Here is a 24,720-nt window from a genome sequence, read left to right as displayed (position 1 = left end):
AGGCCTAGGACATTCCTGCACAGCCTGAACCTTCACTGGGTCCATCTCAAATCCCTCGCTGGAGACAATGTAGCCCAAAAAACTGATTTTCTGCACAGCGAACTCACATTTCTCCAGCTTAGCAAAGAGTGAATTATCACTCAATAACTGCAAAACTTCACGTACACTCTGCCAATGGGACTCTAGATCTGGTGAATAAATCAAAATGTCATCCAAATACACAACCACATTCTTACCAATCAAAGGTCTCAGGATGTCATTAATAAGGTTCTGAAAAAATGGAGGTGCATTGGTAAGACCAAAAGGCATCACCAGATTCTCAAAATGACCTACCGGAGTGTTAAAAGCAGTTTTCCATTCATCACCCTCCTTCACTCGTAACAAATTGTATGCCCCCGGGAGATCAATTTTAGAGAACCACTTGGCCCCCACCAACTGGTTAAACAAGTCAGGAATTAAGGGCAATGGGTAGGAATTGCGTACGGTAATCTTATTAATTTCACGAAAATCCAGACATGGATGTAAGCCCCCGTCCTTATTTTAAACAAAGAAAAATCCAACTACCACAGGCGACTTAGAAGGTCTAATGTGACCAGCAGACAGGATAGTCTGTATGTACTCCTCCAAGGCCTGTCTTTCAGGGATAGTCAGATTAAACATGCAACTCTTGGGAAGAGTAGCTCCCGGAACAAACTCAATGGCACAATCATAATCCCTATGAGAAGGCAAAACTTGCGACTCCTCCTCTGAAAAAACCCTCCAAAAATCTTGAATAGGTGCCGGTAATTCCCCTTTTTCCACAGCTGTAATGCGACTATTACAACATTTATCATAGCACTTCGGACTCCAAGACTTAATCACATTAGTAGACCAGTCCAGTAAAGGATTGTGCAGTTTTAACCAAGGCAAACCTAGAACGACTGGAGAGGATAAATTATCTAATACAACCAAGTCCAAAATTTCTTGGTGAACTCCATTGATAGTGAGGGGAAATGCAGCAACCTTGTGAGTAATACATTTCAAGGGAGTGTTATCAATTGCAATCACAGAAATAGGTGATGACAAAAGTTTGGATCTCAATTTAAGTTTTTCCAAAAACCCTTTATCAACCACAATCCACAAATACCTGAAATTCAATCAAATTTTCCTGCAAAGTAGTACTCCCTGAAAGAAATACTCCTGCAGAGCGTAAACAAGCTATACAGGCGTACCTGACCTCTTTTTTTTCTTTACTTAAACGAAGCTCACAATTCTTAATCAAATGTTCAGCTTTACCACAATAAAGACACAATCCTTCGGCGAACCTCCGGTCTCTTTCCTGACAGGGGAGCGACTTCACCCCAACCTGCATCGGTTCTCCGCCATCAGAGCAGATTTTCTGGAGACAAGGACCTGGCATTACACGAGTCTTTACCTCATTCTGTCTAAATCTCAGCCTCCTGTCCACAAGAACAGCTAATTGCATGGCATCCTGCAGAGTCTCAGGTGCGGGGAATGCAATTAGCAAATCCTTAACCCTTTCACTCAGACCAGCAAGAAATAGACATTTCAGAGCAGGATCATTCCATTTGACTTCTGAAGCCCATCTTCTAAAGTGTGTGCAATAATTTTCAACATCACCTGACCCCTGATTCAAACGCCTGAGTTCTGCCTCAGCAGATGAGATTCGATCAGGACGATCAGGATCGGCATATAATAGACCCATAGCCGAAAAAAATTCTTCTACAGACCTTAAGCATGGATCATTAGGTTAGAGAGAAAAGGCCCACCCCAGTAGTTCTTTGCGCAAAAGTGACATAATAAAACCAATGCGCTGTGATTCATTCCCAGAGGACCTTGGTCTCAAACAAAAATGTAGCAAACAAGCATTTTTAAAGGAAAAAAAATCTTGCTGTTTACCATAAAAACATCAGACAAAATGCGCTCCGGAACAGCTACTCACGTGTTGCTGGAGCTTGGACACCTCCAGAGACAATCCCTGCAAGCGTTGAGCCAAATCCTGGATGGAAACCAAACAGATCCCCAAATTTCTTTCCTTTTAGCATATTTGGCTGGACTTACTGTTATGATCTGCAACATGTACTAAGGAACGATCGGGGAAAACTGTCCCTACAGTAAGACTAAGCTGAATCCCTACGATGTAGAGGGCTGCCTGTTCCTAGCGAACAGACCCGCCTTAGTCCTCGGCTATTCTGAACGAAGACCTATAGAATAAGGGAAGGGGTCCCTAAAAAAACTAAGGACTGGAGCAAAAAAGGGACACCTCCTAAACAGAGAAGTTGTTGCAGAACACAAAAAGACAAACAGACAAAAAGATACTAGAGGTCCCAGAAGGACCAAGCAAACTGACAGAGATAGGCACCGAAGCACCTGGCTAGAAAAACAGTCAATCACTGAAGTCCAGCACAGCCAGAAGGGCGGAGCTGGAATATAAAAGCAGGTGGTCACGTGACCGCAAAACACAAGATGGGAAAAACAAACAGGAGGGTTCTAACAGTAGCATCACCCTGTATAGTTTGCCTCCCTCCCCCTCTGCGCTGCAGTCCTCACTATGCATGTCACCTTACCAGGTTGGGTCAGTGACTTCATCGTCCATCACCTTGTCTTATACTTCCACACCCTGGTCCTCCTCCTGACTTTCTGTCCATTGTGTTTTCTCATCATCTACCTCTTGCGACAGTAATTGCACTTTCCTACCGTCACCTTTGTGTGACTATGGCTGCTCAAATATTTGGGTATCGCTACATGCGATCTCTTGTTGCCCCGGTTGAAGCGGACCGAGCGAGACGCCAGAATCTATAAATGGAAAGATGAACAAAACAGCTCTTCGGATTGTCCAAGTGTGGGATCAGTTGTCTCCGCCAGGCACTCGGCATGGTGGGAGGAAGGAGGATCAGGGTGAGGAATATGCTGACTCCAAGTAAAAAAAATATCCTGGATCCCCACATTCCTCAAACAAGAATCTTTATAAACAATTGTGCATGCCCTCACCATCTCCCACCTCGACTACTGCAACCTCTTGCTCTGTGGCCTCTCTTCTAACACTCTCGCACCCCTCTAATCTATCCTAAACTCTGCTGCCCGACTAATCCACCTGTCCCCACACTATTCCCCGGCCTCTCCTCTCTGTCAATCCCTTCACAGGCTCCCCATTGCCCAGAGACTCCAGTTCAAAACCCTAACCTTGGCATTCAAAGCCATCCACAACCTGTCTCCTCTATACATCTGTGACATAGTCTCCCGGTACTTACCTCTGATCCTCACAAGATCTCCTTCTCTACTCCCCTCTTATCTCCTCTTCCCACAATTGCATACACGATATCTCGCATGCATCCCTCCTACTCTGGAACTCTGTACCCCAACATATCAGACTGCCACCTACTGTTGAAACCTTCAAAAGGAACAAGAAGACCCACCTCTTCTGACAAGCGTACAACCTGCAGTAACCCTCGCTGCATGACCAGCTCTACCCTCACCTACTGTATCCTCACCCAATCCTTGTAGACTGTGAGCTCTTGCAAGCAGGGTCCTCTGTCCTCCTGTACCAGTCACCGTCATGTTTTTGTTCAAGATTATTGTAATTGTTTTTGCCATGCATACCCCTTTTTCACATGTAAAGCGCCATGGAATAAATGGCGCTATAATAATAATAATAATAATAATGTGGTCCAGACTCACGGCTACTGAGACTGGACCATGTGGAAGGCAGAGTGGTGGTGGTGGTTGCAAACTAATTGGAAGCATTATCTATTTATCTGCTATCCAACCAGCAACCTTTTCACACTGGTCTGTCTTCAAGAGTGGTATTCCGCGGCCCCCTAGAAAGTGGGACAGGAAGCTAGGTCGACATGTTGTGGGTGCTTGTTGTGCTCCCTCAGCAGGCACAGCTTCATCTTACCCACAGCCTCGGTCTTTGCGTGCACCATCACCATCACCATTACGTCCACTTCCCTGTCCCTTGCCACGCGCCTTGCCCATTTTAAATGGAATTTAATATTTGTCACGTTGCCAAAAATGTCTGTATTATTACCTCAGTAATATAGGATCACGTCTGATGACCACGGTTTTAGGCAGTGACCTGGGATGCAGAGATGCTTCCAGGGGTCTTTCCCATGCTGTTTCCATATCATTTCAGCACTGTATAGATTTGTCTGATCATGTCTCATATACCACATAGCAAGATAAGGTAGTAAAATGTTAAAATTACTTTTACTGGTGAACGTGTTTTTCACTGTTGAAAGCAATGCGAAAGTGCAAAAACGCATTAAAAACACTATGTGTGAACATAGCCCAAGGTATGGAGGAGCATTTTTGTTTTTCGTTATTTATTTTGCCTTATATACAAGTCATTATCCTGGAAAGGATGTTCCTTAACATATTTCCCAGGAAAATCCATTTTGGTTTCGTTTTTGTATGTTTTATTGTGAATCTGTAAAAGTGGTGTAATACCAGGGGTCTTCTGCATGCTCTTCCCATGTCATTTGAGCACTGTTTCCATCGATTTGGCCAATTTTTAGGCCCCCTCCAGACCTCCGGAGTGGGTCACCGGAAAAATGCTCAAGTTTCCCATTGACTTACATTGGGCTCGTTGCTCGGGTCAAGAACCCAAGCATTACGTTTTGCTCGACCCGAGCAACGAGCATCCAAGGATTTTAGTGCTCGCTCATCACTAATCTTTACTAAAACACACATGTCAAGAGGTTTGAGAAAAATGTTCAATTCTATTCTATTAAAAATGTTAAATGTTATCCCCGTTCGTGACAGAAATTGTAAAATAAAAAGAATGCAAGAAACTGGGCAGGACCCATCCCCCACCACTGATTCATGACACTTTTCTTACTGTCTTCTGACTTACTCAGAAGGAAGGAGTTCTCTTTGCAGCTCAGACAGTGATGCTCTGTGGCCCCCGTGCACCCCGAGCACTTCTTATGACATGGTACACAGTCCCCGTATTCATCAGGATATTCATGAAGAGTGCACACCAGATATGGAACACAGTTGCCTTGTCTGTTTTTAGAAAAACCTTCTTTACATTCATCGCAAATGTCCGAGGAATGACAAGTCTTACAATAGTTGTCACAGTCTGAAAATATTAAAAGGAGGAAAGGATAAGAAATCAATAACCTAAAAACACGCTAAAGTTAAACACTTGAGATAGAATACATCTTCTGTACCTTGACAATGTCCTTCCCCTGTTGCACTGAAGGTTCCTTGTGGGCATCTACCCAGACATTCACCTTTATAAAGGAAAAACTTAGGACTGGCACATTTCTCACAGTCATCTCTATCAGGTCCGCTGCATTTTGCACACATGGAATGACAGGACACACAGCTGTCATCTTCCTCATAATATCCATCAGGACATGAGCTCAGACATTTGTCTTCATGGAGGAAATAATAAGGCAAGCATGCTGATAAGAGACATAAGCCATGTGTATTGTTAATAATTAGTGTTCTCTTGCCATGTTAAAATTTATATTATTATTTTACTCTTTACAGTCATGAAAACAATTATAACTATATATGTTTAGGTGTAAGGGACATCAATTAAAATCAATTGGAGCTGTATACAAATGTATACAGAAAAGCCCCCTAGTGGTGGTAACATTCAGTTGAGATTTTTACAGATCGGTGTGTGGGGAATAGAAGAACAATATAATGTACTGAAATAAGAAGAGCTCAGTGATTGCACTGGTTAATTAGAGCTATATACAGACTCCTCCATTAGATTGCAAGCTTGCTTTGTCAGGGTGCTGTTACCAGTAAATTCAGGTATTAGCAGAAAGGAAGTAATGCGGTAATCTAATACAGTTTCCCCTTACAATTGAGGAAGGGTCCCTGGGCAATAAATAGTGTTTCCCTAAGTGTATCCCCAGCGTTCAGCTTTAATCTGCGGGAAAGACTGCCTGGGAGTCCTTCTACTCTGCTTTTCGCTTGGAGATTTTACAGCAGCAGACCTCTTAGCTGTGGTTACAAGGGGCAGTGTATTGTACTTGTACTGCACTCCCAAAGCTGCAAATACAAGTTTATATAGCTGCATATGGATTGTGCCCCTATCTCATGATGCAAGAGGACGTACACCGTTTAGGTATCTTCGTAAGCCGAGGAACAAGAACAAAAGCGAAAAAAGACAGCAGAGAATAAAATCCTCCTAGTAGAAAGAACAAAGGGAAACAAGACTGGAGAGAATGAAATCCTCCTAGTAGCAAAAACAAAGCAAAAAAAGACAACAGAGGATAAAATCCTCCTAGTAGAAAGAACAAAGCAAAAAAAAAAAGACATTAGAGAATAAAATCCTCCTAGTAGGAAGAACAAAGTGAAAAAAGACAGGAGAGAATAAAATCCTCCTAGTAGGAAGAACAAAGCAAAAAAAAAGACACGAGAGAATAAAATCCTCCTAGTAGGAAGAACAAAGTGAAAAAAGACAGCAGAGAATAAAATCCTCCTAGTAGGAAGAACAAAGTGAAACAAGACTGGAGAGAATGAAATCCTCCTAGTAGCAAAAACAAAGCGAAAAAAGACAACAGAGGATAAAATCCTCCTAGTAGAAAGAACAAAGCAAAAAAAAAAGACATTAGAGAATAAAATCCTCCTAGTTTGAAGAACAAAGCAAAAAAAAAGACACGAGAGAATAAAATCCTCCTAGTAGGAAGAACAAAGTGAAAAAAGACAGCAGAGAATAAAATCCTCCTAGTAGGAAGAACAAAGTGAAACAAGACTGGAGAGAATGAAATCCTCCTAGTAGCAAAAACAAAGCGAAAAAAGACAACAGAGGATAAAATCCTCCTAGTAGAAAGAACAAAGCAAAAAAAAAAGACATTAGAGAATAAAATCCTCCTAGTTTGAAGAACAAAGCAAAAAAAAAAGACAGGAGAGAATAAAATCCTCCTAGTAGGAAGAACAAAGTGAAAAAAGACAGGAGAGAATAAAATCCTACTTGTAGGAAGATCAAAGCAAAAAAAAAAAAGAAGAATTGGCTGGGTCGAAAGGCAAAACGAGCAATTGTAAGTACACAATGTTATATAATACTAGATGGTGGCCCGATTCTAATGCATCGGGTATTCTAGAATAAACATGCGGCTGACCGGGCGCCACTAAGCAGCGAAGCAGTGTTTAAATGGGTTGTGCACTACTTTTAATTAACTTCACAATGTATCCCCTCGGTGCCCCTAATGAATTTAGTCATTATGTTATGTTGTCAATCTTGCTTGTGACAACATCGCTGACGACGCACAGCCAGCACGTAATTCCCCCGGCTGCAGCCAGCTGTTGCTTCTGCTTACATCACGACTATTTGTGGCTGCAGCCAGGAGTCTGCTGTTCCGCGCACCACAGTGAATGACGGGCTGTGGCCGGGGTTATCCCCCATCGTGTCACATCCAGCATCCACAGTGCGGTCTGTCAATGTGGTTTGTATAGCTGCGTCATTCATCTAATCCTGGTTTGTATGGCTGACTTATTTTGGATTGTACGCCTTCCTCATCTTAGCTTGTATGGCCTGCTTATCCTGGTTTTGTATGACCTACTCATTCCCCCATCTCCACAGCACATTTCAAAAACTAAACCCTAATCCTCACCTTGTTTCCTTTTCTCTGCTCCAGCGCTGTCTGTCCTGTTTTCAGCAGCTCCTCGCAGGATCGGAGGCGCAGCACGCGCTCTCAGATACTGCTGTGATTAGCTGCTGTCTGTAGATTCGCTGCTTTCCACGCCGGGACTAAGTGCATGGAGAGGCACAAATCTGCATTCACTTTAGTAGCAGATGCTGCAGATGCGGCTATGAAGATTTAACAATAATACAATGAATACAGAAAATAATACTTTATTAACTATTATTGGTTATAGAACTTAATACAACTGAACAAAATTATTAAACAGATAATCAAAATATATAAACTATTCCATGAATATGTAGAATGGGAGGAAGAAGGCGCTATTAGGCCGCTCACTATGGTGGCTGCAAATTTGTAGACAGGGAACCGATACCTGTCCGTATGGATGTATATAATATAGATATAAAGTTTAAAATTGCGCCAGCGATAGTGGAATAGATTGGGGAGACAGGCTAATTAGTTAAAATTCCTTTATTGGGTTACAATTTGTTATAAAAATGTGTAAAATTGGAATAGAGTAGGATGAAAGGTAGTCCGTAAAAAGTACACTGGGTCCGGGTGTGTACGGTAAATATTCAATAGATAAAATAAAGAAAATAGAGTGCATAAAATTCAATACATGAGTATCAATCAATAGGCCAGCAGGTAGTTCAATTGGACTGGGTCAGTGCTGGCATATGGTTCCGGTTTTCCTTGATGGAGGTATTGGTGCGGAGACCTGGTCAGATGTGGTGATTGTTCCTCAGCGTGGAGGGGTAAGTTGCTCCTTTTGGATTAAGCTAGCGAGGAGGAGGAGGGAAAGAAAATTTTAGTATAGAGTTGTGTATGCAGTTGGGTGATCAGGAATGTGATCACGTACCTTCTGCTGGATGTGATTGGCCCACTTTTATCGTTGATCCTGTCTGTGGGATCTGTAGGGCCTGTAGACTTCACAGTGTATTAGTCATATTCAATCGCTGGATCAGATTCAAACATGGTCAATGTCCTGAGGAGGAAGAAGCGGGGTAAGTAGGATCCTGCCTGGGGACCCTGTTTAAGTGGGGTCTGACCTAGGTGGGGTACCCGTCCTTTTGGACGTGCTTTAGTGTGCAAGTTCACTGACCTGTGATGGGTCCAGTGGGTGGGTGTCCTTACTGGAAGTCACCTGGGTTTGAGCGTGGTGGGTGCAGCAGGAGGCTCTGGCTGAGCTGTCCGTGGCGGCTGCGATGGAGGTTAGCGTCCTGAGGGGCTGAGCAAAAGTGAGCAATGAGGGTGGTCCCAGAGTGATGCAAAGCAAACACAGAGGGGTTTCTGTAGTGCAAGGAGTACTTACACCGAGTGGTTGTGCCTTTTGTAAGCCAAGGGGCTTAGTGGTGGTCCAGAGAGGTGGTAGTAGAATATTATGGAGAAGCGCTCGGTGTCATACAGTCAGGTACGGCAGAAGATGCACTGGGTTTCCCAGGGTCACATGTAGCAGGAGGCTCTGGCTGCCCTATAGGGGAACAATGGTAGGCAGTCAGCAGGAGCCTCCTGCTGCATCTGACCGCACGAGACCAGGTGGCTTTCCTAACCGTATGAGACCCAGTGTCCTTGCACTGAACTCTGACACTCCTCTGGACCACCAATACGCCTTGCAGCTCATATAAGGTACTTCCTGCACTATATTAACCACTCCACATAAGCCTACATCACCCTGTGGCAACCTCCTGACTGCCTACCATTGTTCCCCTATAGGGCAGCCAGAGCCTCCTGCTACATGTGACCCTGGGAAACCCAGTGCATCTTCTGCCGTACCTGACTGTATGACACCGAGCGCTTCTCCATAATATTCTACTACCACCTCTCTGGACCACCACTAAGCCCCTTGGCTTACAAAAGGCACAACCACTCGGTGTAAGTACTCCTTGCACTACAGAAACCCCTCTGTGTTTGCTTTGCATCACTCTGGGACCACCCTCATTGCTCACTTTTGCTCAGCCCCTCAGGACGCTAACCTCCATTGCAGCCGCCACGGACAGCTCAGCCAGAGCCTCCTGCTGCACCCACCACGCTCAAACCCAGGTGACTTCCAGTAAGGACACCCACCCACTGGACCCATCACAGGTCAGTGAACTTGCACACTAAAGCACGTCCAAAAGGACGGGTACCCCACCTAGGTCAGACCCCACTTAAACAGGGTCCCCAGGCAGGATCCTACTTACCCCGCTTCTTCCTCCTCAGGACATTGACCATGTTTGAATCTGATCCAGCGATTGAATATGACTAATACACTGTGAAGTGTACAGGCCCTACAGATCCCACAGACAGGATCAACGATAAAAGTGGGCCAATCACATCCAGCAGAAGGTACGTGATCACATTCCTGATCACCCAACTGCATACACAACTCTATACTAAAATTTCTTTCCCTCCTCCTCCTTGCTAGCTTAATCCAAAAGGAGCAACTAACCCCTCCACACTGAGGAACAATCACCACGTCTGACCAGGTCTCCGCACCAATACCTCCATCAAGGAAAACCGGAACCATATGCCAGCACTGACCCAGTCCAATTGAACTACCTGCTGGCCTATTGATTGATACTCATGTATTGAATTTTATGCACTCTATTTACTTTATTTTATCTATTGAATATTTACCGTACACACCCGGACCCAGTGTACTTTTTACGGACTACCTTTTATCCTACTCTATTCCAATTTTACACATTTTTATAACAAATTGTAACCCAATAAAGGAATTTTAACTAATTAGCCTGTCTCCCCAATCTATTCCACTATCGCTGGCGCAATTTTAAACTTTATATCTATTCCATGAATATGTAACAATATTTTACAATAAATCATTGGACAAAAGAAGTACGACTTTAGAATATATTTCTTAACAATATCAACCTAAAATATTTTTGTACACGACATTTTTGGTGAATACTTTTGGACTATCTGTAAGCAACTTTCCTTGTAAATGGGTATCCAAAACTTGCACCTTGACATTGGATCTCATTTTAACTCTTGAAAATGCAACATACAGTTGTCCATGTCCAAAAACGGGCTCTGGTAAATATATGCCAACACGGTGTAGAGTTTGACCTTGTGACTTGTTTATTGTCATGGCAAATGCTGGTTTTACTGGAAACTGTCGACGTCTAAGCCTAAATGGAAGACCGGTGTCTGAAGGACATAAATCAATGCATGGAATGAACACTTTGTCTCCTTTTTCAGATCCAGTGATCACTGTTGCTTGAATTATGTGGGAATGGAGTCCAGTAACAATAAGGCGAGTTCCATTACATAGACCATTTCTTGTAATTAGATTCCGCAGCAACATGACGATTGCTCCAACTTTAAGTTGTAGTCTGTGGGATGGCATTCCTGATGGCATAACACTATTTAAAAATTCAACTGGATAATGCTCTCGTTCATCTTCATTGTCGACATCCACCGAATTATCACTTTTGTATAATTTATACTCTCCAGGCATTCTATCCATCACACGGGAATTTAGCAGAGCTACGTCATCGTTCTTGGGACAGAGAATAGCATAGGAAGAGGCTCTCTCAACACTGCTTTGGTCGTTCACATCTATTTCAACGCGTTGTCCAAAAACATCACTTACGATGCAGTCAGTGCACAACATGTCTTCTGGTATTTCAATAATGTCTTCTCCAAGGTTATATAAATTGCTAAGTTCACCATTCCCAAGTTTAAAAAGCCAGTTGCTGTACTCTGGGTCAGAAGATCGCATGTTGTTAATTAGTTGTAGTTTATTAAACTCTTTCCAAAGGTCTGACATTTTTAGGGTTGACTCGATAATATTTGTTTTTGTTCCATTCGGTACAACTGGAAGGCATTGCCTAAAATCTCCGCCAAGGACAAAAACTTTACCTCCAAAAGGAATTTCATTTTTTTCAGCAATATTTGTAGTCATAACTTCACGCAGAAGTCTGTCAATTAAGCTCAAAGCATATTTAGGCGCCATGGTGCACTCATCAAGTATCAAAAGATTTGCACTGTTCAACTGTTTTCCTGCAAATGTGTCTTGTTTGATTCTGGAAACGGAGATTTCATTGACCGGAACCGGTATCCCAAAGAGTGAATGCATAGTGCGATCTCCTCTTAAAAGGTTTGCTGCAATACCTGTTGTAGCCGATGGCAATACGACTTTTCCTAACCCTCTAACGTGATGCAAAGAGGTATGTTTTACCGCTGCCTCCAGGACCGTCAATAAAGAAACATTTTGGCGTTGGATCGGCTTGGTTTTCTACAGCGCTCACAATAGTGTCATATGCAATTCGTTGTTCTTGATTTAAGGAGTTTTTCTTCTCTGTTGCCAACAATAATTCATAAGCTTCGTCATACTCTTGAATTTGTGCAACTTGACTTGTAAGCTGTGGCAAATTAAAGTCTGAAAATGTTTTTCCATGCAGTAGTAGGATATTTTGGATATCTTGCATGGCATAAGATTCGCAGTTGTGACAATTTCCACTTTTGTTGTGAAGACGTAAGCAGTAATCTTCAATTCTATGTTCTTTGAAATTTGTCCAAAGTTGATCCGGATTTGTAGGCGGTCCAAAGACACAAATGTAGGCAAACAATTCACGAAGTTTCTTAGGCATATGTAGGGTAACTGCGTCTTCTAAAGTAAGTGTCCACATAGTATCATCCAATAGAAGTCCTAAAGCCAAAGTTGAAGCTTTAAATGTATCGTGCACTACTCCATTAACTGTTTTCAAATCTTCGTAACTTCTAGCTCCTTTGACATGCAGTAGTAACAGCCGAAGGCAATATCTTTCTTGATCCTTGACACTAACAGTATACATGCGTCCAATTATTCTGCTACGTCCTCGTTGTCTTGGCTTCCAAGTTTTATTCCAAACGTAATGCTCTGGAATCTCTCGATACAAATACTGCCTTGCGTTTTCGTGACGTTGGTTCAGCAAAGACCATTCCATTAATGTTGACGTTGTGCTTAAATTTTTGGAGACATCTTCGACTTGAGCATTTTCAAAGAAATAAAGCTGTTGTTGATTTGGTAAATGAATAGCTAAACGTATAATGGCATGGGACTGTGAATGCATTGGAAATGCAAATATTCTCCAAGCAGCTTCTGGAGCACTGACATATCTTGAGTCAACAAACCGTGATGATTCATCGTGATTGACTGTTTTTTGTTGGATTTCGACGTTAGCTTTGTCATGTCCCTTGTAGATATACTTGAAAAGATATTTAACACTTTTTATTGAAGCACAGATTTCAACGTTGATGTGACAGTTGTAGCTTTTTAATAAGTACGGGTTGTATGGAACTATCCATGAGTTATTTATAATCTTTTTGTTGTGTACAATGTTATCAATAGTGTTGAGCCACCCCCGTAGTGTTCGAGTTCGGTTCGGTTCGTCGAACACCCGTGTGTTCGCCGAACTGTTCGTCGAACTGTTCGTCGAACACCTTCGAACACCGTTAAAACCAATGGCAGGCAAACAAAAACACATAGAAACACATAGAAAACACCTTCAAAGGTGTCCAAAAGCTGACAAACTGCTCAGAAGACATAACTAACACATGGAAAAGTGACAAGTGCATATAGTCATGCGAAAATAAAAGAGGTGGAGGAGTAAAAGGAGGGGGAGACACAGATATAGGCATGTCATGCCCTTCTAAAATCCAAAAAGTGAGAAGCCGACACGGCCAGTCCGCTCCTGCCTGTGCCACCTCCGTGTCGCCGGGTTTGTGCCAGAGCCGCGGTGAACCCTGACGGCCAGCCCCCCTCTCCCAATACTGGTGCCTGTCCGCTGGTGGGTCGAGCGAGCCCCCCTGTGGTGGAGGCAGCTCTAAGCTTTTTAATTTAAATTGTCTCTCTAATTTGAATGAATACACTTTAAATCCATTTACAAGGATCTATTGGAGGGCAAGTCTCATGCCAGCAGCCGCGGTAATTCCAGCTCCAGTAGCGTCCACTAAAGCTGCTGCAGTTAAAAAGCTTTTATAAGGATCGAGCTCGGCTGTCCACCGCAAGGCATCCTACTGCCAGTCCCAGCCCCTATGCCTTGGGGTGCCTCCTGATGCTCTTCACTAAGTATCCCATGGTCCCGAAGCATTTCCTTTGAAAAAATTAAGTGTCTAAACTACAGGTGGTGCAGCTTGCTTAACAGCCGGGATAATCCGCTTACTAGCAGACACTGCTACTAGGCACAAAGTATTTCCTGGGCTAGATGCAGTTAAAAATTTGTAATTAGATACTCTCGTTGGATGCTGAGAAAGCATTCCATAGAGTCTCCTGGCACGCCATATATGATTCTCTTAAAAAGCTTGGGGTAGGGGTCTAGGGGACCCTTTTATAGCCAAAATCACGGCCCTGTATCGCAATACGTCACCTAGGCTGAAGATAAATGGAACTGTAGCACCCTGAGGGCTCGGTTGCTAAAGACGTATTGCACCTCACCCAGAGGTGTGATATCTCACTCTCAGGTAAGGATGGAGTGTGGATCAGGACCCGACACCTGCATGCATTACACCACATTGCCGTGGGGCAGGGCGACCAATATGCCCCTGAGATGGGCACGACAGTCCCTGTCCCTGGCTGGAGTGGGGGGAGGGAACACTGAGGAAGGGGAACCCTGTAGTGCAGGAGCAGGGAGGAAGCAGTTCCTGGGTGCATTGAGAAGGGAGTATAAAAGGTGGGCACCATCTTAGTTCAGTGCAGAGAAGTCTGAGCAGAAGTGGCAGGGAGCAGGGGCTCTGCATGAGCTCTGCTCCGGAGGCGGGCCTAGTAACAGAGGCCCAGGCCTGGAAGAGGGAGAAGGAAGGAAGAGGAGTGGAGAAGGCTCCAGGAACGAGGAATGAAGGGATCCCAGGGGTGCGGACGGGCGAGTCGCCACCGCACGCCCGAATCCACCTGCGTGGAGGGGTCAGGCCAAAGGGGGAGACCGGTCCCCGAACTAGTGGAGGCAGGAAACGACCCTCAGCTAGAAACCGGAGGCTCTGACATTTTATGTGGCGCAGCCCCTCGCTACACCCGCTAGGAAGGCACCACATAGGGTCAGGGAAACTGGCGCCAAGTTTACCAAGAGGAGGCCCAAGGCAGCCGGACAGAAGTGTTGGTAAGAAAGGCCAGACAAAGGACACACAAAGGGGGTCCTGTGAAGTGCTCCAAAGTTATCTGGGAGTTGTCTGAGCCCCTCACCTGGTAATAAGAACTGTGAGTAAAGGCCCTGAACTGCATCACTGACTCCGTGTCGTTACTGCTGCTGCCCTGCACCATCACCCCCATCCTCCGCATACACTGCCCTGAGGCTATACTCCTCCCGTGGGGAGTTATGCTACGCTCTGCTGCACCCACAACACCAGCCTCAGTGGTCTGCCCTGTAGCGGCGGTTCACTCTGACCGCAATCCACGGGTGGCGTAGTCGGACATTTAAACATGAAAACCACATAAATAGTTCCGCCACTGGTTTGACCGCCCTGAGCCACGGAACTGGGTCGCCGCCACGAAGACTACAACCACCAGCATCCACCAAAAAGGGTCCGGCTCCGGGTGTCCCAAGGCCCAGGGGGTGCGTCAGAACATTTTCATCACCTTTCACAATCACCAATGGGACAAGGCAGTGATGTCCTCTGTCCCCTCTCTTATACATCCTAGTGACGGAGCACCTGCTCTCATCAATTCGCCATAACCCCAATATTAGGTGGATTGAGGTGGGAGGCACCGAGTACAAGTGCTCTCTATTTGCTGATGATGTCCTAGTATATATCACTCAATCACATATATCCATCCATGCTGTTATGGCTGAAATAGATCACTTTGTTACATGGTAAAATTTTAAAATCAATGCAGCGAAGTCTGAGGCCCTCGATGTCTCCCTCCCCAAATCCATATAGGATTCCATCCAGTCCAACTTTCCCTTTGCCTGGCCCTCACAGGGTATCAAATACTTAGGAATTCCTATTCATAGAGACCTCTCCCATCTATGTTATCTTAATTTTGGGCCCTTTATTGAACAACTCCATACAGACCACGGTTGGCAAGTTAGAACTGTAAGATTCACTACGTGAACCACTGGTGTTTTGTGGAAAAGCACATGTACACTGCGTTCCAAATTATTATACAAAAAGTGTTTAGGAGTGATAAGGGAAGAATTTGTTTGTTTGTCAGTTAAACTCATTGATGGTGATGTGTGTCAGGGCTCTTTATATCACTGTAAGCAATTGCAGACACCTGTGCTAATTAGTTTGGCAGGTGTGTCCAATGAAAGGCAAGACTACTTAAGAAGGCTCTCTCACATTATTAAGCAGCCTACATTTTCTGCCAAAATGGGAAAGAAAAAGGATGTGTCGGCTGCTGAGAAGCAACAAATTGTGGAGTGTTTAGGTCAAGGCATGACTACAATCAACATTGTGCGATGATCAGGATGAAGTGTCCTGGCAATCAAGAAGTATGTAGCTGATTCACAGTACACACGTGTGCGTGCTGATAAGGGCAAATTGAGGACTCTTTCCTACAGGCAATTACGTCAGGTTGAAAGAGCAGCGGCAAAAAAGCCTTGTCATAGCAGCAGACAAGTTTTTGAAGCTGCTTGTGCCTCCAACGTCCCCCGAACAACAAGATGCAGGGTCCTTCAGAGGTTTGCAGCTGTGCATGCGCCATCCTGTCGACCTCCTCTATCCACTTCACACAAGCAGAAACGGCTCCAGTGGGCCAAACATTACATGAAGACTGATTTCAAAACTGTTTTGTTCACGGATGAGTGCCGTGCAGCGCTCGATGGTCCAGATGGATGGAGTGGAGGATGGCTGGTTGATGGACACCCCACGCAAACACGGCTACAGCGCCAACAAGGAGGAGGTGGAGTAATGTTTTGGGCTGGAATCATGGGGAGAGAGATTGTCGGCCCCTTTAGGATCCCTGAAGGCGCTAAAGATGAACTCCATAATGTATGTGGATTTTCTCAAACAGCACTTCCTGCCATGGTTCAAGAAGAAGAACCGTGTATTTCACAGCAAGATCATTTTTCTGCATGATAATGCACCATCTCATGCTGCACATAAAACATCTGCATCTCTGGCTGATATGGGCATAAAAGGGGACAAACTTATGGTGTGACCCCCATGCTCCCCTGACCTCTACCCCATTCAAAACCTTTGGAGCATCATTAAAAGGAGTGTCTATGATGGCGGGAGGCAGTTCACATCTAAGCAACAGCTCTGGGAGGGTATTCTGTCCTCATGCAAAACAATTGAAGCAGAAACCATCCAAAACCTGACAAATTCAATGGACGAGAGAGTTCAGAAGCTCCTTTCGAACAAGGGGTCCTATGTGAAAATGTAACATCACCTAGAATAAAGTTTTGAGTTGAAAACTGTTTGATTTCAGTTTCTAACAACCTGCTAATGCTTATAATTTCAAAAATGACCATTTTTTTGGTCTTTATTAAAATGAAAAGGTTGATCGAAAAGTTTGGGGGATCTAAGAGTGTGGCAACCCAGTAGTCATGATTACTTCGAATTCTGACAATATGAGGGTCATGCTGCAGGTAGTGCAGCAAGAAGGCACTTATGTGCCTTGCGCATCTCGGAGCCCCAAAATTATTTTCCGGGCTAGATGCAGCTAAAAATTATTTTTAATTTTAAATCTGGTGAAGCTTTAGTATAGATGGCCTAATAGGATCAGTGCTGCACACTGCTACAAAGCCCAAATTATTTTCCAGTCAAGATACAGATAAACATGATTAGTAATTTGAAAGCTTAAAACGGTTGGTAGGGTGATTTTAACCAATCATCAAGCTTTTACTCTCCCCAGGATGACACAGGGGTAGAAAAGTCGTTTCGGATCCATGATTTGTTCATCTTTATGAACGTGAGTCTGTCTACATTATCAGTGGAGAGCCGCGTGCGCTTATCTGTCAGCACACCACCAGCAGCGCTGAACACACGTTCAGACAGAACGCTGGCTGCGGGGCATGACAAGATCTCCAAGGCGTAAGTGGCTAGCTCCGGCCATTTATCCAGATTGGAAGCCCAAAAAGAGCAAGGGTCCAGTGACACAGTCGTGGCTTCAATGTTTACTTGGAGATACTCCTGTACCATCGTCTCTAGGCGTTGACTATGTGTCAGACTTCTTGTCTCCTGTGGCCTTGCAAAGGATGGGCTAAAAAAGTGGTGAAATGATTCCGCAAAATTGATGTTACCAGCAGATACTGTGGTTCTGTTACGGTTTGAGTGCTGAACACTTGACGGTCCCACGGTTGGCAAGTTGGAACTGTGAGATTCACTACGTGCACCACTGGTATTTTGTGGAAAAGCACATGTAAGATTCTGCAACAGTCTCTGCTGATACTCCTGCATGCGTGCATCCCTTTCTATGGCAGGAATAATTTCTGCAAATTTACTTTTGTACCGGGGATCTAACAGTGTGGCAACCCAGTAGTCAGGATTATTTCTAATTCTCACAATTCGAGGGTCATGTTGCAGGTAGTGCAGCAAGAAGGCACTCATGTGTGTTGCGCATCCAGGAGCACCAAGTCCCTGTTGTGTTGGTGGCGAGGTAACAATCATGCTTCCTTCCTCTGTCCTCTCCCCCCAACCTCGCACAACAGAAATGTGATCAAGGTCTCCCTCATCTGATGAGTCTTCCATCAGTTCGTCCTCCACTTCTTCCTGGGCTCCTGCACCTTCCTCACTAGTTTGGCTGCTACCATGCGCCCTGGTAAAACCATCTCCCCCACCCTCACATGCCTGCCGCCTTGGTGCTGCCGACCGTCTGGACCTTGCAGATGTTAGCCCTTCCGCATACAACTCCTCCTCCTCTACTTCCTCCACCTCCTCTTGTGCCACCACCTGACTCCGAATTCTGTTTAGCATGTGCTCCAGCATGTAAATCACCGGAATAGTCATGCTGATAATGGCATCGTCAGCACTAAACATCTTCGTCGCCATTTCAAAACTGTGCAGAAGGGTGCATAGGTCCCTGATCTGAGACCACTCCTCCAGCGTGATTTGCCCCACCTCTGAATCTCGTTGGCCCAGGCTATACGTCAGAACGTATTGCACCAGGGCTTGTCGGTGCTGCCACAGTCGCTGCAACATGTGCAGAGTTGAATTGCACCGGGTAGGCACATCGCATTTTAGCCGGTGAAGTGGCAGGCCCAACGACTTCTGTAGAGATGTAAGTCGCTGAGCTGCGGGATGCGAACGGCGGAAGTGAGCACACAGCGACCGTGCCCTCTGCAGAAGGCCATCTAGTCTGGGATAGTGGGCTAAAAATTGCTGGACAACCAGGTTCAACACGTGAGCCATACAAGGCACGTGTGTGACATTGCCCCGGCGAAGGGCCGCACCCAGGTTTGCAGCATTGTCGCACACGGCCTTCCCTGGTTTCAGGTCCAGTGGAGACAACCATTCATGAAATTGGTTCTCCAGAGCTGACCACAACTCCTCAGCTGTGTGACTCACATTTCCCAGACATTTCAATGTAAAAACCGCCTGATGACGTTGAGCCCTACTGCCAGCATAGTAAGGAGGTGTGCAGGATCCCTTCTGCGCAGTTAGAAAGCTTGTGGCATGACCAGACAGGCTTTGGGTGCAGGTGGAAGACCGAGAGGAGGTTGAGGAGGCAGAAGCAGTGGAGGAACTTTGACATAAAGAGGATTGACGCACAACTCGTGGGGACGGCAAGACTTGGACAGCAGCCCCTTGTCCTGCTGTCACCATAGTTACCCAGTGCCCAGTCAGCGACATGTAACGCCCCTGTCCATGCCTACTCGTCCAAGTGTCTGTGGTGAAATGCACCCTGTCACACACAGAGTTTCTCAAAGAAGCGGTGATGTTGTGTGCGACATGCTGGTGGAGCGCAGGCACACCTTTCTTTGAGAAGTAGTGCCGACTGGGCATCTGGTACTGGGGCACTGCGACGGACATAAGGTCTCGAAAATCCTCTGTGTCCACCAGGCGGAAAGGCAGCATTTCTGTAGCCAAGAGCTTGCAGATGGTGAAATTCAACCTCTTAGCTTTCTCATGGCTAGGAGGAAATGGTCTTTTACTTGTCCACATCTGAGGGACCGAGGGCTGGCTATTGTGCTTAGACGGGGTTGATAAGGGTGTCCCCGGCAAACTGCCGGTCTGTGAGGAAGATGCAGGAGGACATGTTAGGTTGCCTTGATCCAAAGGTGGTGCTATCGATGTCGGACAGCGCTCAACACCAGCTGGTGTTACCACCTCCAAAGAAAATGATGACCTGCCAATCACGCTGGCTGTTGCGGGTAAAGAGGTGGCAGGTCTGCGCCCCAAAACAGGTGTGACTGCTGTCCCCCCAGTCACAGAGGATGAAGAGGCCGCGGATGCACAAGATATGGCAGACGGTGATTGGCCCGGCTGGCTAGGCCGCATTGTAGCACACTGAGCTTCCCACTGCAACTTATGCTTCATGTCCATGTGCCGATTCATGCATGAAGTACTCAAACTATGTATTTTTTGGCCTCTACTTAGCTTTTGCTGACAAATGTTACAGATAACACGAGTTGGGTCATCTTTATCGATCTAAAAAAATGCCCAGGCTATGCAAGGCTTAGCACCCATGCGACCTGAAGAGCCACCACGACTTGTGGTGAGAGGCAGAGTTGTGTTTGAGGATGCAGTTGTTGACGTGCTTCCAGTACTACGTCTCTGTCCAGGAAGGCGCAACCTGACCTCGTCGTCACTAGCATCTTCCTCCACCTCCTCTGCTGACCTCATCTCTTGGCTGACTGTGGGTTGACAGTAAGTGGGATCTCCGACCTCATCATCATCACCCTGTGCGTTATCACACCCGTCGTCCTCAGAGCCAACCTGTTCCTGCCCTGACAAAAAACTAAAGTTGTCGCTCCAATCAGGTATTTGAGTCTTATCATCGTCTTCCTCATTGTCTCCACCAACAGGAGTTACAGTTTGGGAATGAGGGTCTACATTATGGTCAGAACCTTCTGCGTCTGGTCCTGGATCCGACTCATAAAGATTCTGGGCATCAGTGCAGATCATTTCCTCGTCTGGATTCACAGAAGCGCTGGAGTCGACCTCTGATTCCCAGGCTATAGTATGAGTAAACAGCTCTGCAGACTCAACCATCTGTTCTACCTCACACTCAGACGGGCAGCTGGAGATTTGGGAGCTGTGAGGAAGCAAGTGCGATTTGGGTGACACCTTTGAGGACTGGAGTATTTGTGATGTTGAAGTTGATGTGGAGGAGAGCCCACTTAAAGGAGCACTTGATATCCGTTGAAGCACCTGCTGTTTTTGTGCCTCATCTGGAATTTGTAGCGATTGGCGTGGCCGTAAGAAAGGGATCTTATCACATTGTCCGCTAAAAGAAGTAGACATTTTAGTTTGGCTGGAAGATGGTCTTTCTTCTGCACCTACCCCACGGACACAACCTTTTTTCCCCTTCCCAACACGCCTATTCCCCTTTCCACCAGCAGCAGGCCTTTTTCCACTCATTTTGGTGGTTAACTAATTCACAACTCTGGAGTTGTTTGCACAAAAATACAATGGATGGTAACCGAGCAGAGCTGAGTGGCCAAACTGTGGTATTAGGCCAAAACTATTGGCTGGGTTAGATGCAGAAAAAAATTATTTTGAATTTGCAACCTGATGGAGGTCAGTATAGATGGACTAATAGACCAAGTCCCACACACCGCTAGAAGCCCAAATATTTTTTCAGAGCTAGATGCAGAAAATTTTTTTATTCAATTTGCAACCTGATGGAGGTCAGTATAGATGGACTAATAGACCAAGTCCCACACACTGCTAGAAGCCCAAATATTTTTTCAGAGCTAGATGCAGAAAAAAATTATTTTTAATTTGCAACCTGATGGAGGTCAGTATAGATGGACTAATAGACCAAGTCCCACACACTGCTAGAAGCCCAAATATTTTTTCAGAGCTAGATGCAGAAAAAAATTATTTTTAATTTGCAACCTGATGGAGGTCAGTATAGATGGACTAATAGACCAAGTCCCACACACCGCTAGAAGCCCAAATATTTTTTCAGAGCTAGATGCAGAAAAAAATTATTTTTAATTTGCAACCTGATGTAGGTCAGTATAGATGGACTAATAGACCAAGTCCCACACACTGCTAGAAGCCCAAATATTTTTTCAGAGCTAGATGCAGAAAAAAATTATTTTTAATTTGCAACCTGATGGAGGTCAGTATAGATGGACTAATAGACCAAGTCCCACACACCGCTAGAAGCCCAAATATTTTTTCAGAGCTAGATGCAGAAAAAAATTATTTTTAATTTGCAACCTGATGTAGGTCAGTATAGATGGACTAATAGACCAAGTCCCACACACTGCTAGAAGCCCAAATATTTTTTCAGAGCTAGATGCAGAAAAAGATTATTTTTAATTTGCAACCTGATGGAGGTCAGTATAGATGGACTAATAGACCAAGTCCCACACACCGCTAGAAGCCCAAATATTTTTTCAGAGCTAGATGCAGAAAAAAATTATTTTTAATTTGCAACCTGATGTAGGTCAGTATAGATGGACTAATAGACCAAGTCCCACACACTGCTAGAAGCCCAAATATTTTTTCAGAGCTAGATGCAGAAAAAAATTATTTTTAATTTGCAACCTGATGGAGGTCAGTATAGATGGACTAATAGACCAAGTCCCACACACCGCTAGAAGCCCAAATATTTTTTCAGAGCTAGATGCAGAAAAAAATTATTTTTAATTTGCAACCTGATATAGGTCAGTATAGATGGACTAATAGACCAAGTCCCACACACTGCTAGAAGCCCAAATATTTTTTCAGAGCTAGATGCAGAAAAAAATTATTTTTAATTTGCAACCTGATGGAGGTCAGTATAGATGGACTAATAGACCAAGTCCCACACACCGCTAGAAGCCCAAATATTTTTTCAGAGCTAGATGCAGAAAAAAATTATTTTTAATTTGCAACCTGATGGAGGTCAGTATAGATGGACTAATAGACCAAGTCCCACACACTGCTAGAAGCCCAAATATTTTTTCAGAGCTAGATGCAGAAAAAAATTATTTTTAATTTGCAACCTGATGGAGGTCAGTATAGATGGACTAATAGACCAAGTCCCACACACCGCTAGAAGCCCAAATATTTTTTCAGAGCTAGATGCAGAAAAAAATTATTTTTAATTTGCAACCTGATGTAGGTCAGTATAGATGGACTAATAGACCAAGTCCCACACACTGCTAGAAGCCCAAATATTTTTTCAGAGCTAGATGCAGAAAAAAATTATTTTTAATTTGCAACCTGATGGAGGTCAGTATAGATGGACTAATAGACCAAGTCCCACACACCGCTAGAAGCCCAAATATTTTTTCAGAGCTAGATGCAGAAAAAAATTATTTTTAATTTGCAACCTGATGTAGGTCAGTATAGATGGACTAATAGACCAAGTCCCACACACTGCTAGAAGCCCAAATATTTTTTCAGAGCTAGATGCAGAAAAAAATTATTTTTAATTTGCAACCTGATGGAGGTCAGTATAGATGGACTAATAGACCAAGTCCCACACACCGCTAGAAGCCCAAATATTTTTTCAGAGCTAGATGCAGAAAAAAATTATTTTTAATTTGCAACCTGATGTAGGTCAGTATAGATGGACTAATAGACCAAGTCCCACACACTGCTAGAAGCCCAAATATTTTTTCAGAGCTAGATGCAGAAAAAAATTATTTTTAATTTGCAACCTGATGGAGGTCAGTATAGATGGACTAATAGACCAAGTCCCACACACCGCTAGAAGCCCAAATATTTTTTCAGAGCTAGATGCAGAAAAAAATTATTTTTAATTTGCAACCTGATGGAGGTCAGTATAGATGGACTAATAGACCAAGTCCCACACACTGCTAGAAGCCCAAATATTTTTTCAGAGCTAGATGCAGAAAAAAATTATTTTTAATTTGCAACCTGATGGAGGTCAGTATAGATGGACTAATAGACCAAGTCCCACACACTGCTAGAAGCCCAAATATTTTTTCAGAGCTAGATGCAGAAAAAAATTATTTTTAATTTGCAACCTGATGGAGGTCAGTATAGATGGACTAATAGACCAAGTCCCACACACCGCTAGAAGCCCAAATATTTTTTCAGAGCTAGATGCAGAAAAAAATTATTTTTAATTTGCAACCTGATGGAGGTCAGTATAGATGGACTAATAGACCAAGTCCCACACACCGCTAGAAGCCCAAATATTTTTTCAGAGCTAGATGCAGAAAAAAATTATTTTTAATTTGCAACCTGATGTAGGTCAGTATAGATGGACTAATAGACCAAGTCCCACACACTGCTAGAAGCCCAAATATTTTTTCAGAGGTAGATGCAGAAAAAAATTATTTTTAATTTGCAACCTGATGGAGGTCAGTATAGATGGACTAATAGACCAAGTCCCACACACCGCTAGAAGCCCAAATATTTTTTCAGAGCTAGATGCAGAAAAAAATTATATTCAGTTTGCAACCTGATGGAGGTCAGTATAGATGGACTAATAGAATGATGCTATGCCCAAAAGATTTTACTTCACTAGGTGCAGTAAAAAAATTGGTATTCTATACACAGGTGTTATATCTTGCAACACAGATAGGCTACTCCACTGACTAACACACTCTGCAATAGGCCAAAAAGGATTAGCTTTGCTAGATTCAGCCAAATGCTGTGAAAAAAACTTGCACAGCACTGGCACAGACCTGCCTGGCAAAAACTGATAGGAACTCATGTAACCTAGTCCTGAAAAGGACTCCAATTACAATTAGTCTTTACTCCCACAACCTATCTATTTAAGAGCACAGACCTCCCTGATAAAAGTCGTAGGAAATGCTGTAACCTAGTCCTTAAAAGGACTGCAATCACAACTATTCCCTACTCCCAAGCTATCTGTATATTTGTGCGAAAATTGGCTTGAAATTAACAAGGTATAGCACACACAGCAACAGCGGTGCCGTCTAACACGCAGCTGCAGCAGTGAGAAAATGGTGGCGACGGGGAAAATGGCTTGGTCTTATAGGGCAAGGACATGTGACATACACTGCCAATCACACATGCCCTTGCTTGTGTGAAAAAAAGCACTTCGCTCCGTGTGTGCGCTGCTGATAGGCTGACAGATTGCACCTCCCCACTGCAA

At 44.3% G+C, this 24,720-nt stretch overlaps 1 protein-coding gene across 2 annotated transcripts in view; it reads right to left on the bottom strand.

Annotated features, from left to right (window-relative positions):
* The window catches only part of PCSK5 (proprotein convertase subtilisin/kexin type 5), a 955,602-nt gene that overhangs the window by 86,091 nt on the left and 844,791 nt on the right, over positions 1–24,720 (bottom strand). For both annotated transcript variants that reach the window (XM_073670684.1, XM_073670692.1), the window contains exons 31-32: positions 5,175–5,411; positions 4,856–5,083 (exon numbers count right to left, since the gene is read on the bottom strand). In XM_073670684.1, coding sequence (XP_073526785.1) covers positions 4,856–5,083; positions 5,175–5,411 — 465 coding nt within the window. The remainder of the gene's footprint in view (positions 1–4,855; positions 5,084–5,174; positions 5,412–24,720) is intronic.

Source organism: Phyllobates terribilis, unplaced genomic scaffold (genome assembly GCF_046119375.1).
Source record: "Phyllobates terribilis strain yellow unplaced genomic scaffold, ASM4611937v1 Scaffold_1__5_contigs__length_1240528914, whole genome shotgun sequence".
NCBI lineage: Eukaryota > Metazoa > Chordata > Amphibia > Anura > Dendrobatidae > Phyllobates > Phyllobates terribilis.
The sequence above is the reverse complement of the archived record's forward strand: the minus strand, read 5'-3'. Positions and strand labels throughout refer to the sequence as shown.